This window comes from Neoarius graeffei, chromosome 25 (genome assembly GCF_027579695.1).
Source record: "Neoarius graeffei isolate fNeoGra1 chromosome 25, fNeoGra1.pri, whole genome shotgun sequence".
Lineage (NCBI taxonomy): Eukaryota > Metazoa > Chordata > Actinopteri > Siluriformes > Ariidae > Neoarius > Neoarius graeffei.
The window spans coordinates 18,753,744-18,770,312 of NC_083593.1; the positions used below are offsets into that span (position 1 = coordinate 18,753,744).

General features: G+C 41.2%; 1 protein-coding gene across 1 annotated transcript in view; it reads left to right on the plus strand.

Annotated features, from left to right (window-relative positions):
• The window catches only part of ufm1 (ubiquitin-fold modifier 1), a 59,437-nt gene that overhangs the window by 19,264 nt on the left and 23,604 nt on the right, over positions 1 to 16,569 (plus strand). The window contains exon 3 of the mRNA XM_060909445.1: positions 10,470 to 10,527. Coding sequence (XP_060765428.1) covers positions 10,470 to 10,527 — 58 coding nt within the window. The remainder of the gene's footprint in view (positions 1 to 10,469; positions 10,528 to 16,569) is intronic.

Below are 16,569 nucleotides of genomic sequence, written 5' to 3' on the forward strand. Positions count from 1 at the left end.
AACATTAGCCAATATGAAAGAGGCCTTCAGTTGCTTAGAAGTTACCCTGGGGTCCTTTGTGACCTTGCCGACTATTACACGCCTTGGTGTGAACTCGGCGTACTGGTCACACCATGTATTTGAAATACCAAGGGGGATGAATACTTTTGCAAGGCACTATACACACATGATTACTACACCAAATATTCAATACATGCATTTTGCTGGACAGTTGAAGGTTGGGAAAACAACCAGGCTCCATTTGTCTTGTTTTGGTGACCCTGTGCTCTCTGATTCCTCCTGTTGGCTGACAATCGTGGAACCTGATGGTCTACATCAGATTTTGGTGTGTTGTGTGTTTTGAGATGCTTTTCTGCTCATCACGGTTTTGAGCTACTGTAGCCTGTCGGCTCAAATCTGGCCGTTTTTCTCTGAGCTGTCTCATCAGTAGGACCTTTCCACCCATGGAATTGTCACTCACTTGATGCTTGCTTCTTATTCTGTGCGAACTCTACAGACTGCTGTATGAAAATCCCAGGAGATCAGCAGTTTCTGAAACCTTTTACCACCTTTCATCAGCTGTGAAAGCAAAATGCTTTTCAGGCTGTAGTGAAGAACCATATGTATGGATACATTTTCAAAATATTTGACGTAATAAACCTGAAAAAAAAAATCAGAAATATTCTTATCTGAACTGACATGGAATGACCCATTTTCACGTTTGGTAATGTTGCGTCTCTATGATTTATTCACACCAGATAATTGACTTCTATGTAACACTTCTCACAGCGAGAAGGTTCTTGGTTCAAGCCCAGCAGCCAATGGGGGGCCTTTCTGTGTGGAGTTTGCATGTTCTTTCCGGGTGCTCCGGTTTCCCTCACAGTTCAAAGACATGCAGGTTAGGTTAACATGGGGCAGCCATGGCCTGAGGTTGGGTTGAAGTGCCCTTGAGCAAGGCACCAAACCTTCAACTGCTCCCCAGGTAATATTCATTCCATCAGGTTCTAAAGTTCAGAGTAAGTTATTAGGCAGAGACCCGTCCACCCGTAAATTTGACGGGCAATTGCCGATTTCAACGGGCAAGTATACACACAGACGGATACTGAAACGGACGATAATGCCGAAAATTTTCGCACATGAATACTCCCACATGTCATCCGATAAATCCAGTTATGTTCCGCCCACACACGGACTGGCCATCGGGAGTAGCGGGAGTTTTCCCGGTGGGCTGGTGGTTCAGCGTGGGCCGGCGGAGAAAAAAAAAAACAGTTGCGCGCTGGCCTTTAATATGATAAGCAATGTTAACAGTTTCTTTAACAAACTGTTAACATTGCTTATTACAGTTGCGCGCTGGCCTTTAATATGATAAGCAATGTTAACAGTTTGTTAAAGAAACTGTTAACATTGCTTATCATATTAAAGGCCAGCGCGCAACTGTTTTTTTTTTTTTTTTTTCTCCGCTGGCCCACACTGAACCACCAGCCCACTGGGAAAACTCCCGCTACTCCCGATGGCCAGTCCGTGTGTGGTTCCGCCATCATTTACAAATCGTAAGAAACACAGTTTAATACGAAAAATACTGAAAACTTGAAATGAAAAATCAGAATATTTCATCGTTTCCGCCATTTTGGCCCGCACTGAATCTTGTAACATGCGGACTGAATAAATCGCGAATTCTGATTGGTCGAAAATTGCCAAACACCCTGCGTTGTAGTTTCCTCTTTCTTGGCGGGAGAACCGCATTTTTTTTTGCTGACTCACTCTTCTGGATCAAGATGAATCCCAACAAACGCCCCAAATTGAATGTGACAAAAACTGATTCGTTTTTCCACAAAAAGACAGAAAAGGTATGTGTGATACATTGATTAACAAGGGGGGTTCATTGGGGTATGGTAAAATAGAATACTGTTGGTTTTTTTTTTTATTAAATACTGTAACTAGATCAAAAGATTATATACAATTCATTGTTGTTTATTTTCTTTTCACTTTTGTTACCAAATCAAACACCATACATACATCTGATACATTCAGGAGTGAAACTGAAAAAAATACAAAGTAAAAATATGCAATATTTCTGATCAAAAATTACACGCCATTTCACCCTGAAAATGTCCTAGAATGCAGGAAATGAAGTCTAAATTTCAAAAATTTTCTGGGGGGGCATGCCCCCAGACCCCCCTAGAGGGACTTCGCGCCTGCGGCGCTCGTCTTCGCACCTGCGGCGCTTATCAGGATTATATAAAATATTATTTTTGACTGGTAAATTTCTTTTTCTGCCTAATACCCTAGTTCAGAGTGTAAATGAACTGCTTCTGTGTACATTTCCTCACTACATTGCTCCCATAACAACTGGCACTGCATGTATAAAACAAAGGAAATTGAAAAAAAAAATTCTTGGTTAACGTGAGGAAGTAGTTTGTAGGTGGGTGGATGGACCAATTGATCCCATGGGAACTTGCAGTATAATTTCGAAGGCATCTGCATTTTGTGCATTTCTTGGAAATTGGCAGGATAAAAGATGATAGTTCTGCAGTAAAAGGTGTGATTGTGGTGCTCTACTTCTTCATCTTCTTAGTTCCTTGTGGAACATAAGGTAGGGTCTTATGGAGCTCTTGTTGATCTTGATCGGTCCCTCGTTTCTGTTTCAAGCATCTGTTTTACAAGAATGGGTTGCTAAACCATTGCCCAACCCTCTTCCTTTCCAAACTTGGCTTGGGACTAGCTATGGCGCGCTACTCCATCCATCCATTTTGGCAGATCACTACAGTGACGTGGCTGCTCTGATGGCTTCGGCCATCCAAGTCTCCAGGGAACATTACAGTAGTGGTTTCCCGTTGCCTTCTACTGGATTATTATAGAGGTTTTCTCCTTTCAACCATTCACACTAGCACACATTCACATCTATGGACAATTTAGAGCCACCAATTAGCCTAACCTGCACGTCTTTGGACTGTGGGGGGGGAAACCGGAGGAAACCCACACAGACACGGGGAGAACATACAAACTCCACACAGAAAGGCCACTGGGCTCCTTCTTGCTGTGAGGCGACAGTGCTAACCAGTACACTACCATGCCGCCGGTGCGCTACTATTCATGTGTAATCATCTTTCCGCTATAATTTTGCACCACACAAGAAGTAATCTGATTAGCCTGCTTTCTTTTGATGCATCATAAGAGCTCTGGTTCGATCTCTGTCTATATTTGAGTCCTGAAATATTTCCTGCGAGTTAAGAGTTAAACAGAAATAATTGGACATGGATATAGAAAATAATGTAGCTCACTGCAAGGAATTGACAAAATTAACTTTTTCAAAGCTTGGCCTGCAGCCAAGCTGCAATATTTACGTGACTTTCATCCTCATCAAAATGTTCAGTAAGCCCTAATATTCTGGGGGGTTGCTGGCAGTGGTGCATTCTCAAACCACCTTGTAGAAGCTCTTGCTGATGATTTTTCTTTTCTTCTCCTTCCAAACTCCTCCATTCCCCCCCCCCCCCCCCCCCCCCCAAGTCCTCTTATTTGAGACGGTGTGCTTACAGTGGCAAAAAATGTTGTAAACATTGCTTTCTTGTCTCCTGGTACACATGATGTGCAATCATTTAAAATTGAGAATCCTTGGCAAGCAATACATACCTGTATTTCTTGAGAAATCTCACACGTGCGCGCGCACGTACACACAAAAAAAAAACACCTTTCTTGAATCTTCCAAGGTCATGAAAAACCTGAAAAGTATTCACACAACTTTTCTTAATCAACAGTTAAACCAAAGTAAAAGCATAACTCCTCCAGCTTTTTGTAATTAGTTGACTTTTTTCAACTAATGGGAATTAACCAGCATGAGCAACTGTACAAACTTTCTATTTTACTTTTGGTCCATTTTACTTTTTTATTTCGCACCTGTGAATTTAATGAAAAGTAGCTGGGGGGGTGCTTGTCAGAAACCAGTGGCCTTTATATAATGCCACACATTAGCTAAAGCAGTTGTGTAGTAGAACATCTTTTAATCTTACATAATCACTGAATAATTAAATAATATTGGCTGGCTTTGAGTGGTATGTCATATATTCCATTCAGCTAGCATGATATTAAATGAGTCGAAGACAAGTTCAATACCATGCTAGCTGAATGGAAATATATCTGATGGACCACGTGAAAAGGCCATTTTTTATTATTATTATTCATACACTTCTTATCAGCATTCTCGAAGGCTGACGCTAGCTTACTCATGACTCGGTGCTGTTAGCACGGCAGTCCTGTTACCTTCCAGCCGGTGTAGCAGAAGCATTAGCGAAGGCCAACGTTAGCTTACCCATGACTCGGTGCTGTTAGCGCGGCAGTCCCATTACCTTCCAGCCAGCATAGCGTTAGCGAAGGCCAATGCTAGCTTACCCGCGACTCGGTACTGTTAGCGGAGCAGTCCAGTTACCTTCCAGCTGGCGTAGCAGTAGCGTTAGCGAATGACAACACAAGCTTACCCGTGACTCGGTACTGTTAGTGGGGCAGTCCAGTTGCCTTCCAGTCAGTGTAGCAGTAGCGTTAGCAAAGGCTAATGTGAGCTTACCTACGACTCGGCACTGTTAGAGCGGCAGTCCAGTTACCTTCTAGCTGGTGTACTGTTAGCGCAGCCCAATGGTAGCACAGTCTAGGTTAAATATAATATATACAGTGGGGCAAAAAAGTATTTAGTCAGCCACCAATTGTGCAAGTTCTCCCACTTAAAAAGATGAGAGAGGCCTGTAATTTTCATCATAGGTACACTTCAACTATGAGAGACAGAATGGGGTAAGGTATTAGGCAGAGACCCGTCCACCCGTAAATTTGACGGGCAATTGCCGATTTCAACGGGCAAGTATACACACAGACGGATACTGAAACGGACGATAATGCCGAAAATTTTCGCACATGAATACTCCCACATGTCATCCGATAAATCCAGTTATGTTCCGCCCACACACGGACTGGCCATCGGGAGTAGCGGGAGTTTTCCCGGTGGGCTGGTGGTTCAGCGTGGGCCGGCGGAGAAAAAAAAAAACAGTTGCGCGCTGGCCTTTAATATGATAAGCAATGTTAACAGTTTCTTTAACAAACTGTTAACATTGCTTATTACAGTTGCGCGCTGGCCTTTAATATGATAAGCAATGTTAACAGTTTGTTAAAGAAACTGTTAACATTGCTTATCATATTAAAGGCCAGCGCGCAACTGTTTTTTTTTTTTTTTTCTCCGCTGGCCCACACTGAACCACCAGCCCACTGGGAAAACTCCCGCTACTCCCGATGGCCAGTCCGTGTGTGGTTCCGCCATCATTTACAAATCGTAAGAAACACAGTTTAATACGAAAAATACTGAAAACTTGAAATGAAAAATCAGAATATTTCATCGTTTCCGCCATTTTGGCCCGCACTGAATCTTGTAACATGCGGACTGAATAAATCGCGAATTCTGATTGGTCGAAAATTGCCAAACACCCTGCGTTGTAGTTTCCTCTTTCTTGGCGGGAGAACCGCATTTTTTTTTGCTGACTCACTCTTCTGGATCAAGATGAATCCCAGCAAACGCCCCAAATTGAATGTGACAAAAACTGATTCGTTTTTCCACAAAAAGACAGAAAAGGTATGTGTGATACATTGATTAACAAGGGGGGTTCATTGGGGTATGGTAAAATAGAATACTGTTGGTTTTTTTTTTTTTATTAAATACTGTAACTAGATCAAAAGATTATATACAATTCATTGTTGTTTATTTTCTTTTCACTTTTGTTACCAAATCAAACACCATACATACATCTGATACATTCAGGAGTGAAACTGAAAAAAATACAAAGTAAAAATATGCAATATTTCTGATCAAAAATTACACGCCATTTCACCCTGAAAATGTCCTAGAATGCAGGAAATGAAGTCTAAATTTCAAAAATTTTCTGGGGGGGCATGCCCCCAGACCCCCCTAGAGGGACTTCGCGCCTGCGGCGCTCGTCTTCGCACCTGCGGCGCTTATCAGGATTATATAAAATATTATTTTTGACTGGTAAATTTCTTTTTCTGCCTAATACCCTAGAATGGGGGGAAAGAATCCAGGAAATCACATTGTAGGATTTTTAATGAATTAATTGGTAAATTTCTCGGTAAAATAAGTATTTGGTCACCTACAAACAAGCAAGATTTCTGGCTCTCACAGACCTGTAACAACAACTTTAAGAGGCTCCTCTGTCCTCCACTCGTTACCTGTATTAATGGCACCTGTTTGAACTCGTTATCAGTATAAAAGGCACCTGTCCACAACCTCAAACAGTCACACTCCAAGCTCCACTGTGGCCAAGACCAAAGAGCTGTCAGAGGACACCAGAAACAAAATTGTAGACCTGCACCAGGCTGGGAAGACTGAATCTGCAATAGGTAAGCAGCTTGGTGTGAAGAAATCAACTGTGGGAGCAATTATTAGAAAATGGAAGACATACAAGACCACTGATAATCTCCCTCGATCTGGGGCTCCATGTAAGATCTCACCCCGTGGGGTCAAAATGATCACAAGAACGGTGAGCAAAAATCCCAGAACCACACAAGGGGACCTAGTGAATGACCTGCAGAGAGCTGGGACCAAAGTAACAAAGGCTACCATCAGTAACACACTACGCCACCAGGGACTCAAATCCTGCAGTGCCAGACGTGTCCCCCTGCTTAAGCCAGTACATGTCCAGGCCCATCTGAAGTTTGCTAGAGAGCATTTGGATGATCCAGAAGAGGATTGGGAGAATGTCATATGGTCAGATGAAACCAAAATAGAACTTTTTGGTAAAAACTCAACTTGTTGTGTTTGGAGGAGAACGAATGCTGAGTTGCATCCAAAGAACACCATACCTACTGTGAAGCATGGGGGTGGAAACATCATGCTTTGGGGCTGTTTTTCTGCAAAGGGACCAGGACGACTGATCTGTGTAAAGGAAAGAATGAATGGGGCCATGTATTGTGAGATTTTGAGTGAAAACCTCCTTCCATCAGCAAGGGCATTGAAGATGAAATGTGGCTGGGTCTTTCAGCATGACAATGATCCCAAACACACCGACCGGGCAACGAAGGAGTGGCTTCGTAAGAAGCATTTCAAGGTCCTGGAGTGGCCTAGCCAGTCTCCAGATCTCAACCCCATAGAAAATCTTTGGAGGGAGTTGAAAGTCCGTGTTGCCCAGCGACAGCCCCAAAACATCACTGCTCTAGAGGAGATCTGCATGGAGGAATGGGCCAAAATACCAGCAACAGTGTGTGAAAACCTTGTGAAGACTTACAGAAAACGTTTGACCTCTGTCATTGCCAACGAAGGGTATATAACAAAGTATTGAGATGAACTTTTGTTATTGACCAAATACTTATTTTCCACCATAATTTGCAAATAAATTCTTTAAAAATCAGACAATGTGATTTTCTGGATTTTTTTCTCATTCTGTCTCTCATAGTTGAGGTATACCTATGATGAAAATTACTGGCCTCTCTCATCTTTTTAAGTGGGAGAACTTGCACAATTGGTGACTGACTAAATACTTTTTTGCCCCACTGTATACTCCCCCCTCCCCCCCACCGTGTAATTTACTGTTACTTTTAAAATCAACATTGACAACTACACACAACAGAGCGACCTGGCAGCCAAAATTCTCTCAAAATCTTCCACTTTTAATGAAGCAAACTTGGTGGTCATGTTTGTTTACAAACTGTCACTCGCTAGCGCAGAAGTTTTACATCTCTGGCGTGTCTCTTTTCCAGGTTTTTGATGTCCATTGGTCTGTTTTTCTCTTGTAAATATGCGTTAAGAATATATAATGAAGTTTTGGTAGCCTTTCAGGTGTTCGGCGCATCTTTAGTTACAGTTTTCAGTTTATTTATTCAGTGCTTAAACCTAGCACTGGATTAGCCTCATCTCTTCTCTTTCCCGGCAGACAAATAAATGATTGTGCGCATGTTAGGGCTGCTCGATATTGGAAAAAATCAATATCACGATTTTTTCAGTAAATATCGATATCGCGATTTTTAAAACGATATTTATACACCTTTTTTTAAAGCCCTGATCATCAACACCTGAGGCACCGGGCCACATTTTTATAGTACAGGCCTCATAGGCTACCTGTCAACCCTTCCCGTTGTACCCTGAAACGCCTTTTACTTAAACTATTTACTGTGCAAGCGCGTACTTTGCATAGGTCCTATAGCCTGCACAAGGCTCACGTTCTCCTCACTCAACATTTCCGATCACAGAGGATGGAGCCAGCGCTGGTATTACCAGTGATTACTGCGTAACGTCCACACTGGCTCGTAGCCAGCCAAGGATAAAATCTCTCTCTCTCTCACACACACACACACACACACACACACACTACAACGTAAGCTTGTGTGTTGTTAAGACACCAACATTAAACACGCACAATATAGAGAGAAGTCCTTAAGAATTAACATACATGAAAATAGGCTTCTCTTCCTTCATCTTCCAAATGTGGACTCCGCTATCTTTTTGGCATGTCAGCATTGAAATACCATTTGCAGAGATATTTCACTCGCCATTAAGAAAAGTAAAAGCAACACATGATTAGGGCTACATGATTAGCAGGGGGACACCGTTTTAAGCGCACGGAATTTTAAAAACAATGTAATTACATCTGAGTCCGTCTACATCGCGCAATAAACCCGTCCTTAGCAGAACCTACTTCAAAGCATGATGCTAGCTGCAGATGCACAAGTCAAAATCAAATGAACCCAAGTAAACATGCCGCGGCGGGCAACATTAATAACCAAATTGCCTTACCTTAAAACGCTGCCTTGACCACAGGACGACTCGCAATTATTCCACTTAAATCCACACGGTTTAACACATCTAACACGGCTAGCAAGCTGGATATGTGCTAATATTGTTGTGCTTGTTTTCTTCCGTAGATGCCATTTTTACATTACCCAGTCCCACATCCAAAAATATGACGTAAATATATGTTAATTGTATTATTATAACTATTAGCAAGCAAATCAAACAACATATTAAGAAATCAATATATCAAATCACCCGACACGTATGAAAACAGAACTGATTTTTTACTGTTGCGGAGATATCGCGGGAGTAGAATGGATGACGTATGCAAGGCTACGGTGTGCCTTAGGGGACAGAAGGGTTCGTTTTACCTTACTGTCACGTCAATGTTATTGTTGTTTTATTGCCATTGTAGAAATATTGTGCACGTCCCTTTCGACAAATGACAAAAAATCGTTTCATATCGATATTATGAATTTTGATATCGTTTGACACCAATATCGATATCGTGATAAAAATACGATATATTGCACAGCTCTAGCGCATGTGCAGCAGAAAAAGTTTAGTCATTGGAGCTTTGCGTGAGCTCTGATGCGTGATGTGTTGTTTTGACAACGTGCAATATTGAAACAATATTGCACGCTCATTCTCCATTGGGGAGAGTGGCGTAATACATGGAGGATAAGCAATATGATATTACATACCATCAGTAAACCCAGTAGAGTCCATATTTTTATTCCATGGAAAAAATGGCCTGTATGTATAATAATAATAATAATAATAATAATAATAATAGTAGTTTGGTTCTTTATCATTTATTGCATGGTCATTCTATACCTGTCTCTCTGGGCAATAGGAGCAGAAACTGATTTAAACTCATTATGAAAAATCCAAAAAGGTGCTTGTTACATGTCATGAAAATCCCTTACACTGTTAGATTAATAGGTCCGTCACAATTGTATAATTGCCAAATCACAGTCACTTGATCTGATCAAGATTATTCCAGATTAACGTGCTTATTTGAGCTGATTTATAAATATTTGAGTTGATATTCATCATTTGAGCAGATTGTGAAGATACTGAGTTTGGCCTCAGATGGACATATGCACTTAGAGTGGAAATGGCTTTGGACTGCAATTACCATGAAGAGTCTTGCACTGAAAGCTAGACGGCCTTTTGATTTCATAAAATCGGTGAAATTTAGTTCCCTCTGAAATTTGGTCATTGTGAGATGTTTATTTTTGCAGTATCTTACAAAAAAAATGGCCATTCTGTGGCTTGGAAGTTATTTAATTTTATTCGAGTTAAATAACTTCCCAGCCACAGAATGGCCTGTTTTGTTTTGGAGGTGTTTTGAGAGAGAGATTGCAGAAGTAAATATCACAATGACCAAATTTCAGAGGGAACTAAATTTCACCGATTTTATGAACTCGAAAGGCCGTCTAGCTTTCAGCTGCTTTTTATGCACAGTACTTTTTAATCACTTCCTGGTAATGCCATGTTGTAAACTGGATTTTGGTCAGTTAAAAATATCCTCATGGTCTACTTGTAGATTTATGTGCTTTTAAATCTTTTAATTTTTCTCATGAATAGTTTTACCTGCCTTGCTCATTTAATGTCTGCTGTTTTAAGCAATTAATTTCGTTACATGAAGTGGTCATTGATCGTTCTGAAGATGCAATTTGATAGTTCTTCCTCACGTTATGTGTTTCAGATTAAGTGTACCTGAAAGCACGCCATTCACAGCTGTGCTGAAGTTTGCAGCAGAAGAGGTAAGATAGTTTTGAACCATGTCGTTATTACAGTATTAATACAGTCGAAGTTTCTTTATTTTGATTGGATGTGAGGATGCAACTTTGTTTTTTTTTCTCCCCCTAAAGAGCAATAAGTATTTCTTTATTACTTTTGAAAAGTTCCTGTTTGCTTAGACAGAGACTCAGATTGTTGGCGCGCCCGTGTCTAAGACGCACTATTTCGAATAATGAATGCATTGTCGAGAGGGGCAGGGGCCAATATGGACGCGAGCATTTTATACCCTATTTGGAACGTTTCATGGTGTATTACAGACCCTCCAGGATGTTGCGATTTGCAACTTCAATGCAAATTCAACCAATCCCCGTAAATTCAGGGCGGTGTTGCAATTATATCCAATCACCGCAACTTTACCGCAAATTTGACCAATCGTTGGCGTCGTCTTGAGGTGACGTCGACAAACTACCTTCCGCCTTACTTCCGTGTATACGTTCAAGAGAAGCAGCATGTGCGCAGTGTTGCCAGATTGGGCGGCTTTAAGTGGATTTTGGCGGGTTTTGAACATATTTTGGGCTGGAAAACGTCAGCAATATCTGGCAACATTGCATGATGTGCGAGTCAGTGTTTCTGTAGGCTTAAATTCTGTTACTGAAAGTGTGTTATGTTTACAGTGAAGGACTGTGTGCACTTTATTTTTTTACTTAATACAATAAATTAATGGATGCCAATATTTTTACCAAAATGGTATTTTATTTTCCATTGTTTAGGCAGCTTCAGCATCATACTGTGAGATTCTGTTCAAATGTTTTTTTTCTTCTATGAAGCCTGAGCCATTTATTTTATTAGCTTATAATTATTGTTTAATTTAGTCTTCAGGAGAGACTGCCTGCACACAGTACTAGTATTAATAATAGGTTTTTTTCTTACATGAAAGCTGAGGCATTTATATTATATTTTAAGGTAACTTCATGTTGTGCTGTGAGGTTCTATGCACTTTAACTTTTGAACCAACAGGTGCATTTGGATAAGTAAAGCCTATTTTTCTGCATTTTTGTAGTCCTGGTAATCTTTTATATTGGTAAAGTTGTTTATAGGACCATTTCTCAGTGTCTGGTTTTTTTTAATCAATAGTTTTTCAGTAATAACTTAATATTTAACATCACTCAATTTTAATCACAAAAAGAGAAAATCGCAACAATCACAAAAAAGGCCCACAGAATCCTGGGGGGACTGGTATTACTTGACTTCATGGTCTCAATATCGAAAATCTTGCACAAATATGCAACTTCCAACATAATTATCTGGATATTCAACAGATTTCAGCATCGGATGAATTTGTTTTGACCGCCGCCATATTGAATATACGTCGGACCCGTTCGTGTATTTACGCCGCCCCGTTTGTAGCGTCCCAAGCGAGTAAAACCTGATCCAGGTCTTTCGCTAGGTGGCGTCTTACGGTCTATGTACGAATATTCGAAAGAGACAAGAAAACATGGATAAGAAAAAAAAGAAAAATACATCTATTTTGTCATTCTTCAGCGGAGAGTACATTCACCTGAAAAAACTGATACCCCTGATACCCAAGGTAATTAGTCATACTAGATTTACAACAACAACTACTACTACTGCAACATCAACTACTACAACAGCAACCACTACTACTACTACCACTGCCACTGGTGACTACTACTACTATAGACCTACACCAAACTGAAAACAAGTTAATAAAATAAATTATAATTTACAAGGAGATAATATAGATGTGATATATAGTGGCCTGTGATTGAATTCCAAAATATTGCCACTGATTAAACAATATCTCAATATATTTGGTTGAAGCATTGATTTTTGTCATCTACATTGCTTCATATGGCTTCTAATAGCAAAAAAAAAAAAAAACAGAATTGAGAAGAAAAAAAACAGCCCCTGGGCTGCCCCAGCTGTTCATTGGGTTCGCTTCGCTCACTAGGTTCGCTTCAACTGAAGGATAATCACTGGGCCCCCCATTGTAGAAATGGGCCCGTTTTTTTCCCCAGGAGGGGCCCTGTGGGCCCCTTGACCTGCAAAGCAATCAGAGTCTCTGCTTAGATTGATCATCTCAGCTGAAGAAATTAATATGAAAGCTAATAATGGGATATAGGTAGAGATGTCTTTCGGAATTTTTTTTTTTCCCCCATCACCGATAGTCGACACTCCTTAATCGACTATTAACGTTAACCACTAAGAAAATGTAGGCCTATTAAGAATGGATACGTGATCATGACACCAATACAAGAAGTGCTTTTATTTATTTATTCCAAGTGTAAAGAATTCATAACTTTTATGTAAATAATTAGCAAGCCATTGCCAGACTTTGCAATGAACAAAACGGATTAACGAAACAAACATTTAATCATCCAGCGCCAAGTGCACTTAACCGGCAGGTCCAACAGCCTGTGTCTCCCGTGTCGGAAAATGTTTTTAAACCCTGGCCAATTAAAATGAACAGTAAGCAGGCAGACTTTCTAATGTATAAGCACGGAGAGTGCTGTAATGAAAGCCAGCTCTGCTATATACAGTATATGTAATTTAATTAAAGGATTACTGAAGGCAAATTTTTAATGATCAAAATTATATTTATCTCATTTTATTAAATGTAGGAATGCATTTTTGATAGCTATTTTGCCACTGCTATAGCAGGTTATGAGTGTTTGAAATATGCTATGTAATATACTGTATCAGTCCATACCGTATGTCAAAGCGATGGCTGTAAGCGAGATTCATTGAGACCTGTGCGAAACGTCGTAGGACAGAAGTAAAATGTACAGCGGAAATCAAAGTGACCGACATCTGCCAATGTTGTCAAAAGACGCGCGCACCCTCTTTTGAATGCTGATGTAATCAAGCCAGAAGTTTTGTTTGTTTTGATAGCAATCAGGAAAGTTTGAAAAAAGTAGGCAGTAATCGTCATTTAAACTCATTTTTGTGCAATATTTCATTTGGAAAACAGTTTTCAAAATGGCGGCACTGACACCTGGCTGACGCTTCACGTTTCGAAGTCCCGCACAAGTCTTGTGAAGATCGTGCGGATAAGCGACACCTGCCGTGGACCAAACAAACTAAATTCAACATGGCTAAAAACTGAATGGGCCGATAAGTATAATATTTAATTGCAATTAGTTGCCAGTACGAGTCACGATATAAGGTTACTAAAACCGAAAACGTAATTGAATAACACTTTAATTCAGAAATAAAGCATGTTTAAAATTACTTCAGTTCTCCTTTAATGATCAGTCACCAACGTTTTAACAAAGTGGAAGGTCGTTTAATCTTCACACTAAATAAATAAATAAATAAAAGGCCTGTTTCAACCCGGACAACTTATTTCTGAATAACAATCAGTAAACAACATGTCGATATACTTGTGCGCAGTCTATTTACTGTGATAGCCGTGGCAGAGAATACCTGCTCAGATGGCACTGATGTCCCTGGTATGCAAAGATGACGCCTAGCGAGAGTGGCCAGCCTCGGGAAACATGTCTGAGTGGCTGTCCGCCAGTCGAGAGGATTCGTTCTGTGCGTTTATCACACTGCAAACTTTTTTTTTTTTTTTAATTAACCGTTTAACTGTTAGTATTAATCGGTTAAAAGTAGACGGCCTTTCAATTTCATAAAACGGTGAAATTTAGTTCCCTTTGAAATTTGGCCATTGTGATATGTGGCCATTCTGTGGCTGGGAAGTTATTTAATTTGAGGGGATTTCCTCGCAAATAATGTGCATGAAATCGCCTGCTTCACGCAGTTAAACGGACAGAGGAAGTCCGTGTGCGCATGTGCAGGGTTTACCTTCGTCGTCGTTTTCTTCTTTTGGCTTTTATGGCAGCCGGCATCCAGTGTTGCATTACTGCCATCTACAGGTTTACCTTGACCGTGCACTGAAAGTTCCATCATTCTGTCACTAAACGAACAGCTGATCACACCGAGGTGCTCGCTGAGCGCCGATATTTATTAATTTGGTCCTGCGTTTCCTTTCCTTCACAACATAATGTCTTTTCTTCTCGTGTTCCATTACTGTAGTCGGTCTTTCATATTTCATTCACGTCCTCCATTTTCCTCTCCTGTTTCAAATTTGTATCCCACAATGCCTTGTGCAAACGGGGAAAGCCCACCACGTGATGCATGAAGTAGTATCTTGTATTGGGTCATGGTGAAGCAGGAAAAAATAGTGGAGAATTTAGGGCCACGTGGCCTTAAATTCATTAATTGTTCTATTAAAACAAAAACTAATAAAATTGGAAGTCTGATTTGAATTCAGTAGCTTTCAGTGCACTAAACAAAAATAATTGGGTGTCGGGGGAAATTCTTTTTATGACCTAAACTTGAAAAATCTGAAAGGCGGTCTACCTTTAAATGGTGAAATATGAACACCTCTAGATAGAGGAATATATCATGGCATGTTTTGTTTGTTTGTTCTTTAAATACTGTCTGGGTGGCACGGTGGTGCAGCGGTTAGCACTGTCTCCTGACAGCAAGAAGGTTCCGGGTTCGAAACTCACGGCTAACGAGGGGCCTTTCTGTGTGGAGCTTGCGTGTTCTCACCGTGTCTGTGTGGGTTTCCTCCAAGTGCTCCAGTTTCCCCCAGTTCAAAGACATGCAGTTTGGCTAATGCCGCTTTTCCACTACAAACGCGGCTGAGCCGTGCCGTGCTGAGTCGAGCTGAGCGGGGCTGTTGGAGTTGCATTTTGACTACAACCGCGCTGAACCGTGCTGGCTGGAAGTGGGTGGACACATTGGGTGGAGTTAGCGAAAGTGGGTGGACGTCACGTGATGTCGTTAAGCAGCGCAAACAGTGACATCAGTGACAGTGGCGGAACAAGTCAGAGCCGGGCCAGGGGCGGGGCAAATGACCGGGCCCTTTATTAAAGCTTATCATAACATCGTTTTAGGCTACAAAATGTCCGCAACTGCGGTGTTTACCAATTTCAACACTACCGGGTGCAACTATGTTATTTAGTACATCAGGTCCTTCAAACGAACATGTAACTCAGAAACAAAAAACATTAGGATACTGTACATGGCTCATAATAAAACATCAATAGCCTATACTGCGCACATTATTTGAAGGGCATACGAATGAGCGCTCAGAGGTTGCAACGGTGACAGGAAGAGTCAGAAATAAAAGGAGGGCGGTGCAAACCTCACTGAATGCACTGTGTTTACCAATTTCAACACTACGGGGTGCAACTATGTTATTTTGTACATTAAGTCCTTCAAACGAACATGTAACTCAGAAACAAAAAAACATTAGGCGACATACTGTACATGGCTCATAATAAAACATCAATAGCCTACTGCGCGCATTATTTGAAGGGCATACGACGAGCCTTGCGCTCCGCGAACTCGTCCACGATGCTCTGTATGTCACTGATTCAGTGATCTTTTAAGCAGTAGTCTCACGACCCGAATAGTAAACAATAAACATGGAGGACATGGAGTCATTAGTGTTGCTGGTCTTGGTGCTGTGGCTTGTTGTCACCGACAACGCGGACAGATACTGGCAAGAGCGTATAGATGAGGCGAGGCGCATAAGGCTTCATAATTCTCGTAATTCGTAATTATTCTTCTTCCGGGTTTGCGGTGTTTACAGATCCCAGCGCGCTCGCGGGGCGTGTGTGGGCATGTGAGGACACTCCTCCTCACCAATCAGTGCACAGGGGAGTGTCTGCTCACGCCCCCAGCCTCACTCGGCACGGTTTGGCTCGCTTCAGCCCCACTCCAAAACGGTGCGAGTTTTAGGGGCTAAGCAGGGCTGAAACGAGCTGAGTCGTGCTGGGTTTTGGTAGTCGAAACGCGAGCCGTGTCGGGCTGAAGTGAGCTGAAGCGAGCTGAAGTGAGCTGAAAAAGGGTAGTGGAAAAGGGCCATAACTGGCCATTGATCAAGCTTGGAGACAGATGGACTCCGCCAAGTTTAAAGTGCATATCCTGGACCAAATTCGTTTTATTTTTTTTTATATGAAAGAATGTCCCTTTACACACTCACCCAGAAGGGTAATTTTGCGCAAGGCCATCTGTCTACAGCAGAA